We start from the raw sequence: 13,039 nt of genomic DNA, 5'->3' as shown, positions 1-13,039 counted from the left end.
CTTGGCCCTTACATTCTGCCAAATCCTATGTAAAAATAAATGTAAGCTCCATGAAGGCAGGGAGCCTTGACTATTTTATTCACTGTTGTATCCCTAGTACCTAGAACAGTGCCTGGCCTGTGCTACGTGTTTCATGGCTATTTGCTGAATTAATGTATGCTGTTGAAAGACTTTTACATATGGGGATCTGAAATCTTCTACTTCTTGGAATTCTCCCTGTAGCTCCCGTGCTCCCATGGAGTACTGAGAGCCAGGGTTGTCTGGCTAGATCTCCCTATCATTCCTCCAGATGACTCCATTTCCAAAGTCATGTAGAATCCATTCCTCCTCCTTTGAGGATGATGAGAGTCACCTACAGTAACTTCTATCCTTTCTCACTATTGTCTACCAATCTCCTCCTCATTTTCCAATATTCACTTAGAAATCCACCTCCTGACTCAGTCTTCTTGTCCACACCTATCTCCTATTGCCTTGTGGAATGAGGATGACCCATCCACTACTTGCTAGCCTCATTCCTCATCCTACCTGACTTCAATAACCACCATCTCTACTCTGGGATTCTACTCCTACAACCATGTCCTTGGTATTGCTAGCATGGATAATAACAATGCTAATAATCACTGATATGTGGAGGTTTATTATGCATCAGAGAGTGTGCTCAGTGCCACACAAACCTTATCTCCATTTAATCTTCACCAAAACTTGAAACCACCTTTGCAAAAATTATGACAGTGAAACAGATTTGACCTAACTGACTCCATCTTGCTTCTAACCTCCACACTGTCCTTGTTCATTCTTGGGCAAAGACAAAACTAACTTTTAGAGGAACTTAGTTTATATTTCAACTTTGAAACAAAGATGATGATAACCCTTTCCTGAAACAAACTCCCTTCTTGACTGGATTCCAGACTGCCTTTGTAGGACTAACAAATAGCCACAAGATTAGAAATTACTGTTTAGGAGTTATGCAACCAGAGGCCATAAGATTTGAACCTCTCCATTGCTCCTAGGGATAAAATCACTATTGTAAAACCTAAGATTGGTAGTTGAGATATCTTTCAGACCCTGCATTCTGATGCACCAGCTGGAGCCACCCAGACTGATAATCTAGCTCAACCAGTCCTGGCTCACCCAGGAACAGAAGACAGCAAGAACCCACTTTGACCCCCTATGATTTCAATTCCGGCCAAACCCATTAGTACTCCCAACTATTCTAGCCACCTATCTGCCAAATTATCCTTTAAAAAAAAAAACCAGTCACCACATTTTCAGGGAGACCAATTTGAGTAATAAAACTTGGCTCCCACTTACCCAGCTCTGCATGAATTAAACTCTTTCTCTATTGCAATTCCCCCGTCTTGATAAATTGGCTTTATCTGGGCAGCAGGCAAGGTGATCCCAATGAGCGGTTACAAACTCCATAGAAGACACTTGGGTAGAGAGGTTCAAATAAATTTTTAAAGGTCACTCAGCTTGGAAGTGGTGGAATTTTAATTTAAACTCAGGCCAGTTAGACTCTTCAGCCTGTGCTCTTAATCATCCCTGTGGGATGGAAAGAATCAAGATAGAAATCTCAGCCCTGCCACTTCTGTCACACCGGCTTTTTGACTTTGAGCAAAATTAAAACCTCTTAAGCCTCAGTTTTCTAATTCATAAAATGGTGTCCAGAATAAAGAATGTATGTTAAGGGCCTAGCACAGTGCCAGACGCAACACAAATGTGCATTCCATCCATTCCACCAACAAATGCTTATTGAGGACCTCCCAAACATCCAATCCTATGCTAGGTGCTGAAGATAGAGCAGTGATTAAGACAAAGAAGGTTCCTGCCTTCCAAGATGTGCACAGCATTTGGTGGGTGCTCAATAAATATTTGAACAAACTCTCAAAGAGGTCAACCTACTCTCAAGATTTCCAGTCGCCACTCTGCCTCCTTTTAATCAACCAGTTATTCTGCTATAAAGCAATCTAATGAGGTTCCTTTCCTGCTTAAAATCCTTCAGTGGATTCCTCATTGTCTCAGAGATAAAATCCTTCATTTCTTAATTGTGTAAATTTCTTAACACAATATGCAGTTTTGGCTACAGGTAAGAGGCTCAGTTTTGTTCACCCCTTCTATGTTATGCAATCAAACCTATCTAGAAGCTTGAACTGCAAACCAGACCTATTGTAGTTAATGAGCCTGAGAACTGGAGTCACCAGTTTGGCATCTGAAACTCTCCCCACCTCATCACGCAAACAGACTCACACAGCTGCAGCTCCTAAAGCAACGCAGTGGGTTCTTTGAAAAGGTTTGAAAATCTAATTGTAGGACACAGCGCATTAGTGCATTATGAAAGCAATTTAGTGGATGCAATCCATGATGTGGAAAACAAGAGTGTATTACATGAGCCTATGGCAAAGTACTGGTATACAAAATCTATGCTACATATGCTATGAACATGCTTGTGTACTGAATTGTAATACAAACTGTATTCATATTGTAGATCATCATCAAAATAGTTTGAAAGCCATTGTTGTAGATCCTCTATGTAGCCTCAGTTCCCATGTTTCTTCAGTCACAGCTTGATAAAACTCCATCAAGCCTCTTGCAGTTACCCATTGTTTGCTTCAGTGCCTATGGTTGTATAAACCAGATGTGGTGCTAGGCTCTAGGGATGCAACAGTAAGCATACCCAAGGTCCTGCTTACATGGCACTTAAGAATCTGGAGAAACAGACAAATATTACACTAACCACACTAATATATAACCGAGAACCAAGCTAAGTGGTCTAAATGAAAGAAATGGTTTTTCAAAACACGTATCAAAGGCAATTTATCTAGTCCAGGGCTTCAAAGGAGGCATTCCTGAAGATTCAATCAGCAGACCTAAAGACTATGTAAGAATTAACTCTGTAAAATGGGGGAGGAAGAGCATTCCACATATAATACAATGTTAAGAGGCTCTGTGATGAGAGAAGGCAGCTGTGTTTGACAAACTTTTCAGGGCCAGCATGCTAGGACCCAACGAACAAGTAGGAAAGTGACACAAGATGAGACTAGGAAAGCTGGCAGTGGCCAGATCCTTTAGGGTCTTATGGGCCTGGAGTTTGTTTTATAGCCTCAAATTAATGGGAAGCCAAACAAGAGACGATGAGATGGAAGTTATCTGCAGTGTGGAAGACGGAGGAAAGAATGCCTGCAGGAAGACCAGTTAGGAAGCCCTCAGAATAATTTTGGTGAGTGGTGACGGTGAACTAATATACTGGAAACAGACAAAGGGGAGAAAAGCTGGTGGTTGTGAAACAGAGGCTGACTTAGGCTTCTGGCTCACGCAACTGGATGGATGGTGTTACCAGCTGGACAGAGTAAACTAGAAGAGACTAGGTTTGGAGAAGATTATGGAGTTAGTCTTGGAGCTGCATTTAAAGTGACTCTGAGGTGGCTATGTAAGTCATAATCTCAGAATCAATATCCTAAGACAGAGAGAAGTCATGAGTTTATAGATGGTAAGTGAAACTGGGTATACATGTGAGAAAAATGCCTGGGTTTGAGCCATGAAGGCTTAACCACAAATTTACCCACTTCTGGGTAAATTCTTAGCACAAACGTGTATATACATACACATTAACCACACACCTGTTTACTTTTTTAAAGTTCAAATAAAGAAATAATAAAATGTGAAAGTTTGCTCACTCTGGGTAATCAGCAACTCAATATGTACCTTTGTAATTTAAAAATAAAAATGGGATTATGCCATATATACTTTGCTTCAATCTGCTTTGTGAGATATTCTTCTATACTAGGGTATACACAGTTCTATCCTATTCATTTGAATGGCTAGAAAGTATTACATAGTAGGGATGCATCACAATTTAAGCAACCCCTAGTCCCCACTGATGGACAGGTACGTTATCTAGCACAGTTACCTACCTGCCCCATTCAACATCCACTGCCCCCTTCTGCTTGGTTCACTGAATGTATTTCATTCCAATGGCAACATTCTCAGCTGCAGGTGTTGGTTCATGACTGGCTTAAGCCAAATGTAACCATCTTGTTGGCTACTTTTATAGCATCTCTTCTATGGGTAGCCATGCTATCCAGTTCTGGCTAATGACCCCAAGAAGTCAGCTTCTGTGTAAGCTATTGTTTTCCTAAAAAAAGAGAACTAACACTACACTCTGCTCTTTCCTCTTTCTTCTTGCTTTAGGTACAAATATGATGTCTAAAGTTTCAAAAGCCATTTTGCAACTACAAGGCTATAAGCCAACACTAAGATTAGTAAAACAGAAAAGCAGAAGAGACAGCCTGAGCCCTGAAACACACAGAAACATAAGTAACCACTGCCTCATTTTAAAGAATCAAAATGCATTTCCACTTTAAAGGCTGAAAAAGTAAAATGAAATGTTTGAATCAAAGATTCAGAGCAGAAATATAAGTTATACCCTACTAAAAGAAGCACACTTACAAGAAGATGGTGGGGAAAATACTTTCAACTGTTCCTGAGACTGCCTTTGGGTTTGGGGTCCACAAGTGCTTTCTGGCCCCCTGCCAAGGACATCCCTCAGTCCTGCAACCTTACAGAATGGTCTTTGTATGCAATCTCCAATGTCTCTTGCTTTCCCTTGTTTGAGATTTCTATCTTCTTTGCCTGCTCTTTAAAAATATGTCAAATTAAGAAATAATCTTTTGGACAGGTATGGTGGCTCACACACGCCTGTAATCCCAGCACTTTGGGAGGCCGAGGCAGGTAGATCACCTGAGGTCAGGAGTTGGAGTCCAGCCTGGCCAACATGGTGAAACCCCATCTCTACTAAAAATACAAACATTAGCCAGGCATGTTGGCATGCACCTGTAATCCAGCTACCTGGGAGGCTGAGGCACGAAAATCGCTTGAACCCAGGAGGTTGAGGTTGCAGTGAACCAAGATAGAACCACTGCATTCTAGTCTGGGCAACAGAGCAAGACTCTGTCTCAAAAAATAAAAAAATAAAAATAAAAATCACAAAAAATAAAAAATAATCTTTCTATGAAAAGTCAGAAGGTTTTTGATTTGCGTAAACCATTACTTTCTATAAATTCAGGATAAAAATGAAACATCAGAAGTAATACTTGTTTCAAAGGCAGAAAAAAGTTTCTCTTTGACGATGAGAGTGCTTCCTCTATTTAATACTGGAAAAAATTTCTATTTTACTTTAATGTTGAAGGCTTCTTCTGTTTTCAACTTTGCCAGCTTCTCATGTTCTGGCAAAAATATTAGACGTTAGATTTCTCAAAATTCAGGAACTTGCAGCTCCACTTAAAATACATACTTAAAAGCTACTCAGTTAGAAAATGTATTGTGTGATTAAACAAATATTTAAAATTAGACAAAAAATTTATGCATAATTCAAACTGTACATAATTCACATTTATGCTTCTAAACAAATAGAAGCTCACATCTGTACTACTTTTACAATTTACAAAGTGCTTTTATATACATTTTCTCATTTGCTATTCACGACAGACAAGTGAGACAAATATTCTTATTTTACAGATGGAAATAGACCCAGACATTATTCAATACTTTAACCACTAATAGTGGAACCCTGAGACTTTAGATCTGCAAAAGGGTTTAATAATGCAAATATCACATGTATTTCCATTTTCAACACCATATTTAAGTTTTCCATTTTCTTAATAGAAAATGATAAAAAATGTTTTCCCCAATATAATAATACAAATGGAAAACATTATAGACAGTCACATACTAACCCAATGACCAAGATTCACCAGAGGCAAAACCTATTTGGGGGTGTCCTATATTGTTATGTATAAACAGGGCACCAGCACCAGAACCACATTTAGACTAATACTTTTTATTTCTAATTAAAAGAAAACAATGCAGGGCACTCCTGCAGCCTGCAAGTCTAATTGTACATACATATGTGTCAGACTATGCACGTGGCCAAGAGGAATGCAAAGAGATATTTTATCCAAATTTGGAGTTTAGGGCCTGATTGTCCTAGCTTAAGCCCATAGGAACTTGACAACTCGTTCATACCTCTCATCTTTAGTCATAGTTTCTTTTTCTCCATCCCCCTTTCTCCCTAACTACCCTGTGCCATTTAGACTGGAAATTCTAACAGGTAGTTTTTTCTTTCTGAATTACCTTTACTACTGTATAATTTTTATTTTCAGGATATTCCTTATTTCTACATCTTGAAGACATTTCTTTATAGTAGATGGGGGAGCTAGAGCTTACATTCACTGCCAGAAAAGGGTCAGTTCCAGTGTTAACTTCCCAGCAAACACCCAAGAGAAAAACTGAACAGAACAGTGATAGGTGGCAGAGCAGTGACACCTGCACCCAGAAAGCCGCACTGCAATTGTCTAATATTTGAGGCTCCCCTTTGTTATAATTCTGCCAATTTAAACTAGAAAATTCTGCCAAAACAGATCAATACATTTAAATCACTGGTTCAACAAACCACTCTTTTTCATGTTATAATGTTTTTATTGCAATTGAGGACGTTTTCAGTAAGTATCTTGAGCTTGAGGCCCTGGCTAAGTATTCCTTTTGTACTAGAAATCAGATTTCTCTGGCACAATTCCATTGCCTGCAATGGTCTTTATCAAAACTACAAATGCCAGCACACTATTTCAATATGTATTCAGTTGTTCATATCTAAATACCTCATTAGCTATGAAACAAACCAAATATAAATGCTGAATATATAGTACATAGCAACAGATTCTTCACAGAAGAAAATAATGAAAGGCTAATTTTCTACAACATGTTACCTGTTCATTAGTTCTTCAATAATATGACTTAGGCTATCTATTTCAAGGATAACAAAATGTATGCGCCACTACCCATGTCTTCTCAACATTTTTAATCTAGGTTCTAAAGGGCATAAATGAGGATGCATATAGTCAGATTTATTTTTATAAACTTTTGATGTTTCTTTTGTTGTGCATCTTACATGAATATATGGAGACAAGAACAGATAGATGTACATTTAAGTCAGTAGTTATATGAATTTTGCGTATATGGCTAGTTGCTTATATGGATGTTGTAAATGACAAGATAAAATAACGAAGTTGGATAAACTCATCCGTGCCCTGTGAACTTTAGTCTATTTACTGCATAAATTGGTTCAGTCACTATTTATTAGTTTTTAAAAAATGGTTTTTAAAAGCTGCAAACCATACACATTTCTGAATCAGGAAGAGGTAAACTGTGACACAGTTCCCCCGTGCTGCTGATTCTTTTGGGGAGAAAAAATAAGTTTCCAAATTCTATTTTTAAAAAAGCTAGAGTTTTCTTCTATGATTAACCTTCACTCTAAAGTCCCTTTTACCCAAGGCATGGTCCCTGGGTCATCTTTTTGAGGCTTAGTTTCTGGGAAGTTTTCAGTAAACCGCTCTCGTGCTTTGTCCCAGTTTTTTTTGTTCTTGTTTTGGAGAAGGTGAACATCTTCAATTGAGGATGGTTTGCCTGTCCCCAAGCCTGCATGTGTTCGCCGAAGCTGAAGCTGGATCTGTTACCAAAAGTTGAGCAGAGGACTTATTTTAGAGTCTAAACACATTGAAATCTGCTGTGTCCAACTTAGGACTCTATAATTTTTTGATTTATTACAGATTGATGCAAAAGAAAAACCTGTCAAATGCATCTAATACGTGCAGGAATATATATACTTTTATACATGGAACTTACACTCATTTTTCTATGTTGTCTTGCCTGTCAATAAGTACAGCCTACTTTACAGAAAATAGAGTGCTCCTTAACTAGCAATCACCAAATTTCATTTAGATGCTGCAGAGTATGTCATTCCACCCTAAACAGAAATAAAGGCAATGGATATGTTTAAACCCACTGTCCTATCCTTACCTAAGTAAGTGGAACAAGCAGGTTAAACATTAATAACCATAAAAAGAATCTGATTGTTTATTTTCATAACAGGAGGGGAGCACTTCTCAATATTTTAAGAACATTCAAAGCTAACATTTACTGAGTGCCTAATGTAAGGTACAATGCTTAGGGGCTTTATCTTCAAGATAACCCTGAAAAAGAGTTCTTATCCCCATTTTTTCATAAGAAAACTAAAGTCCAAACTTGCCCAAAGCCACATAGCTAGTAAATGACAGAGCACATATTCTAACCTAGGTCTGACTACAAAATCCTAGTTCTTGCCACTGTAACTCAAAAAAAATGAGAAAGCTGGAATATACTCACACTGATCCATCTATTATTTCTTTAGGTACTAAGTCATTATCCAGAAAGTTCTACAGTCAGGTTACTTCTTAAGGTTTGTGTGAAAGATAACCCAAACCTCCTATGAACAATGGGACCATTAATTAAACCACTATGTCGTTTTCCAGACATTATTCTCTATATTCCATGTTAACATGCTCTGATTCTTGAACCTAACAGACTTTTCAGCTCACACAGAATCCACCTGTTTGTAAACTAACACTGTGATTGTTCTTGAGTGCTCAGCACCAGGCACAGTATGACAGTTATTAAAAATGACTCTAAAACACAGAAGAACCTTTGGCTCAGGAAACAGCACTTTTTACCCTAGCTTTAATGTAGGAAAAAGAAGCACTCAAAAAGAGGCTTTCTAAAAATATAAAACACAAAACAAAGCACATGTATATATCTGGTAATTGTGAATGCCACAAAGGCAGTAATCATGTCTGCTTTTGCTTTCTACTATATTCTTAACACTTAAGGCAATGTTTGGCACGTTAATGTACACAGTAAATATCTGCTCTAGGAATAAATGAATACAAGAAAATGCAAGTCTTACCGGAGTTTTCATTCCTCCACCATCCTTCCCCAACCCCTCTCCTTTCTTCCAACCCATCTTCTCCAACATCTTCCGACCTTTGTTGCTATCAGTAATTTCACTTTAAGGAATATTAAAATGATAGTTGATTGATAAAAGATCTTTTAGGTCACATTTATAACAAATTCATGAATTAAAAGTAATTGGTACAACTACTTTAGAAAACCGCTTGGCATTACCTAACAAAGTTGAAGACACATAAATTCCACTGGTACATGTCCTACTTAGAAAAGCATGTGCACCAAAAGACACATACAACAATGTTCTTCCAGCAAATCTAATAGCAACAAATCAGAAACAATCCAGATGTCTGGCAATGATTAAAATGGATAAATTGTGGTATAGTCATACAGTAGAATATTATTCAGTAATAAAAATAAACCATACATAACAAAATAATGTGGAACAAAAAGAATATAGACACAAAATAAATATTGAATTGTTCCATTTCTTTAAAATTTTAAAATAAGTGAAATTAATCTATTGCTGTCAGGATGGTGATTACCTTTGAGGAGGAGAGCAGGACAGTGATTAGGCAAGGCACAGGGAGAATAAGCTTCTGGGGTTACTGATAATTTTCTATTTCTTGTCCAAGAAATGTCTATTCTGCAATACGTTAATTTTATGATGTATCATTGAGCTATATACTTATAATCTGTGTTATTTTCTGTACATGTTATATATTAAGAAGTTCAAATGAAATAAAACTTCTTGTGGGCCGGGCGCGGTGGCTCAAGCCTGTAATCCCAGCACTTTGGGAGGCCGAGGCGGGTGGATCACGAGGTCAGGAGATCGAGACCATCCTGGCTAACATGGTGAAACCCCGTCTCTACTAAAAATACAAAAAACTAGCCGGTGGTGGCGAGGCAGCCTGTAGTCCCAGCTACTCGGAGGCAGAGGCAGGAAGAATAGAAGCGTGAACCTGGGGCCCAGGCTTACAGTGAGCCGAGACTCAGCCACTGCACCTCCAGCCTGGGTGCCACAGCTAGCGAGACTCGTCTCAAAAAAAAAAAAAAAAACAAACTTCTTAATCACTGTTTGCATTTTGTCCTATGATTCTATACTCTGCTAATTCAAGAGTATTTTATGTTCTATCTTTTCAGTTCCACAAAATATGCTGTTAGTAGCCCTAATTAATAACCAAGCAATGTCAAACCAATGTGTTTTATTTTAAATTTATCTTATTTAATTTGAATGCACTCTTTATATTCTCCAAGATTATATTTTAAATATTAAACTTAAAAAAAAAAGTGTCATGTTGCTTAGTGTACCTGTTTTGTAATCCTGTATTTCATCAAATAAAATGTTGGTAATGGATCAAACTCCACCAACTCTAAGGTACACCATTATTTTATGTACCATCAAGAGAAAATTGTTGCCATTTGTAACCATAAAACTCTTAGCGTCAATGCAATATGATACTGAATCAAAACTTTATAATTAGTTACTAGTTCTATATGAAAAATTTAAATTTTAACTAAACTCAAAATTTATATTCTGAGGAAAAAAATGTAGCTAATATTTGATTAAATGCAGAAATATGGTCATATTGCAGGCCTCAAAAATCACCTTTTTTCATTTTTATCCAAACTACTTTGCCAAGAGAAAACTGAATCAGAGAAAAATAAATAAGAAAAATTATATTTCACAGTCATTAAGAACAGAAGTATTTGATACTAGTCCATACCAAGTTCTTACCAGTCTAGGCTTCTAGATATCTAGCATATAAAAGCATACACACTCAACTGTGTGGCTAGACTGTTAACATACATATACGTGTGTTTAAGTACAGGTACTCATGTATATGCTCAGCAATTTTTTAGGGGATAATGGAATTCTAAGATTAGTGGAAAGTATAAATAGACTTAGTGTCTCCATTTTGTTGTTAAAGCATTCATTTTAAGGCCACTTATCGGCTAGGCGTGGTAGCTCACGCCTGTAATCTAAACACTTTGGGAGGCCAAGGCGGGTGGACCATGAGGTCAGGAGTTCAAGACCAGCCTGGCCAACAACATGGTGAAACCCTGCCTCTGCTAAAAACACAAAAATTAGCTGGGCGTGACGGCACGCAACTCTAATCCCAGCTACTCAGGAGGCTGAGGCAGGAGAACTGCTTGAACCCAGGAGACGGAGGTTGCAGTGAGCTGAGATAACACCACTGCACTCCAGCCTGGGCGACAGAGCAAGACTCCATCTCATAAATAAATAAATAAATAGGCCACCTATCAGGATATATAGCCCTGAACATCAGACCAACCTATGAATGTGATTATGAACAAAGGATGTTTCGAGCCACTGTAATTCAAAACTTACGAATGAACAGATGCAGGAGCATCATCTCTTTGGAAAGTTCCTTCACTTCCAATCTGCTCCCTACGTTTTCCAGCTCTATCTTTATATTTTGGATTCTTCAATGTCTTTTCATCTTCGTATTCTGTATTCTTAATAAACACAAAATATTCATTGAGGAAGAGAAAGCTGATAAATAAGACAATTTCTGTACATGTGCCTTACTTAACGAATATGGGTCAATGTGGCCTCTATAAACAATAAAATAAAACAAGCTATGATATGAAGAAACTGCCGGGTATGGTGGCTCATGCCTATAATCCTAGCACTCTGGGAAGCTAAGGCAAGAGGATAGCTAGAGGTCAGGAGTTTGAGACCAGTGTGAGCAATATAGCAAGACTCCCATCTCTACTTGATTTATATTAAAGTTATAAAAAAAAGATATGAAGAAATTATCATATTAGATATGCTACTTTTATTCTATCCCCTTTAAAATGTTTATATTATTTCAAGTTATGCCACAACATACATATACGTAAGAAGATGATACGGTGAAAATATAGTATATTCTGACTCAATGCTGCGTTCTCATCTCGTCATACGAACGACTAGTATTTGAAGAAAAATACAGAATCCCTGGGGTTTGGGAAAAAATCTATCTCCCCTTTTCTCTAAGGAACTGAAAGTTCCAAGGGACCTACAGTAGTTCGATACTGTTTCTTGGAAGGGAGAAATGTAGAGACTTTTAAAAAACCCATTTAACCTGGCAATAATAGTTTTTTACTTCAATAAAGCTCCATTTAAGTGACTAATTAGTCACTTAACAAACATTCACTGGATAAAGAGTATGTCAAGCTCCATGCTAGGTTATGAAATGCCAGAAGGAAGATGTGCATAACCTTTGGCCTATTACAGTATGAGTGGTTCGATAAAGGTATACACAAGGTGTGGTGGTGGCACAAAGAAGGGGTAGTCAATTCAGCATTCACAGAAGCCTTCCCTTTCCCTTTGTTATAACTTGCTGATCTTTATATAAAAAGTATGATACTCATCCAGAGAGATGCTAGGGACTGGAGAGCAACTCAACAAAGGTACGACAGAAGCTTTTAATTAATTTTGCTTTTAAAAAGAGAAGAAAAATATAGAACTACCTATCCTAGTAAGTTCTTCCCCCAGAAGACAATAAAGAAATTGAGCTAAAATTTTTGAGAAAACAATTTTATTCTCTCCTTAAATGTCTTCTATTTTCCCCCAAAATTGGCCTATCTTGTTTTTTTTCTATGATTTCTCTACCTTAGTAAAACAGCAACAACAAAAAAAACACAATTTGACAGAAAAATATGTTATTTTGGCAGCAACTTCTTTTTCCATATCTTCATGAAGTGTAAAAATTCAGCACAAATATACTTAAGACCTAGATTCTACATCTAGCTCTACCATTTAATAGCTGGGCTACTAAGGTTTAGTTTCTCAAAAGTAAACTAGAAACATTAATTAATTGCCTCCCTGGTCTATTTACAGGATTAAGCGGTAACTTTTTTAAAAAAAACCTTTATTGAGGTATAATTAATATAAATAAATCATACTAGTGTACAATGAGATGCTTTTGAGATTTATGGACCTATGAAACTATCACCATAAGCAAGATAATAAACAAACCCATCTCTCCCAAAAGTGTCCTTGTCTCTCTTTGTAATCCAGCTCTCCAGACCTTCCCTGTATAGCATCAACCTTGTCTAAGCAATCACTCTTCTTCCTTCTGTCACAATACATTAGTTTGCTTTCCTAGAAGTTTATATAAATGGTGCAGAACAGTTCTTCCCACTTTCTTGTTTGTAGTTCTCAACACCAACCAGAATGTGCTGGGAATGCAACATCCTGAGGTAAGGAGGGATTGGCTGAAACAGTCCAGGCTGTTCCAGTCCCCACCTGGAAACA

At 37.5% G+C, this 13,039-nt stretch overlaps 1 protein-coding gene across 1 annotated transcript in view; it reads right to left on the bottom strand.

Moving 5' to 3' along the window:
* Positions 1-5,373: 5,373 nt before the first annotated feature.
* Positions 5,374-13,039, bottom strand: part of AGGF1 (angiogenic factor with G-patch and FHA domains 1) — a 32,493-nt gene continuing 24,827 nt past the window's right edge. Inside the window, exons 12-14 of the mRNA XM_003899835.5 lie at positions 11,126-11,253; positions 8,774-8,873; positions 5,374-7,501 (exon numbers count right to left, since the gene is read on the bottom strand). Coding sequence (XP_003899884.2) covers positions 7,301-7,501; positions 8,774-8,873; positions 11,126-11,253 — 429 coding nt within the window. The 3' untranslated portion in view covers positions 5,374-7,300. The remainder of the gene's footprint in view (positions 7,502-8,773; positions 8,874-11,125; positions 11,254-13,039) is intronic.

The sequence above is a fragment of the Papio anubis genome, chromosome 5 (genome assembly GCF_008728515.1).
Source record: "Papio anubis isolate 15944 chromosome 5, Panubis1.0, whole genome shotgun sequence".
Lineage (NCBI taxonomy): Eukaryota > Metazoa > Chordata > Mammalia > Primates > Cercopithecidae > Papio > Papio anubis.
The sequence above is the reverse complement of the archived record's forward strand: the minus strand, read 5'-3'. Positions and strand labels throughout refer to the sequence as shown.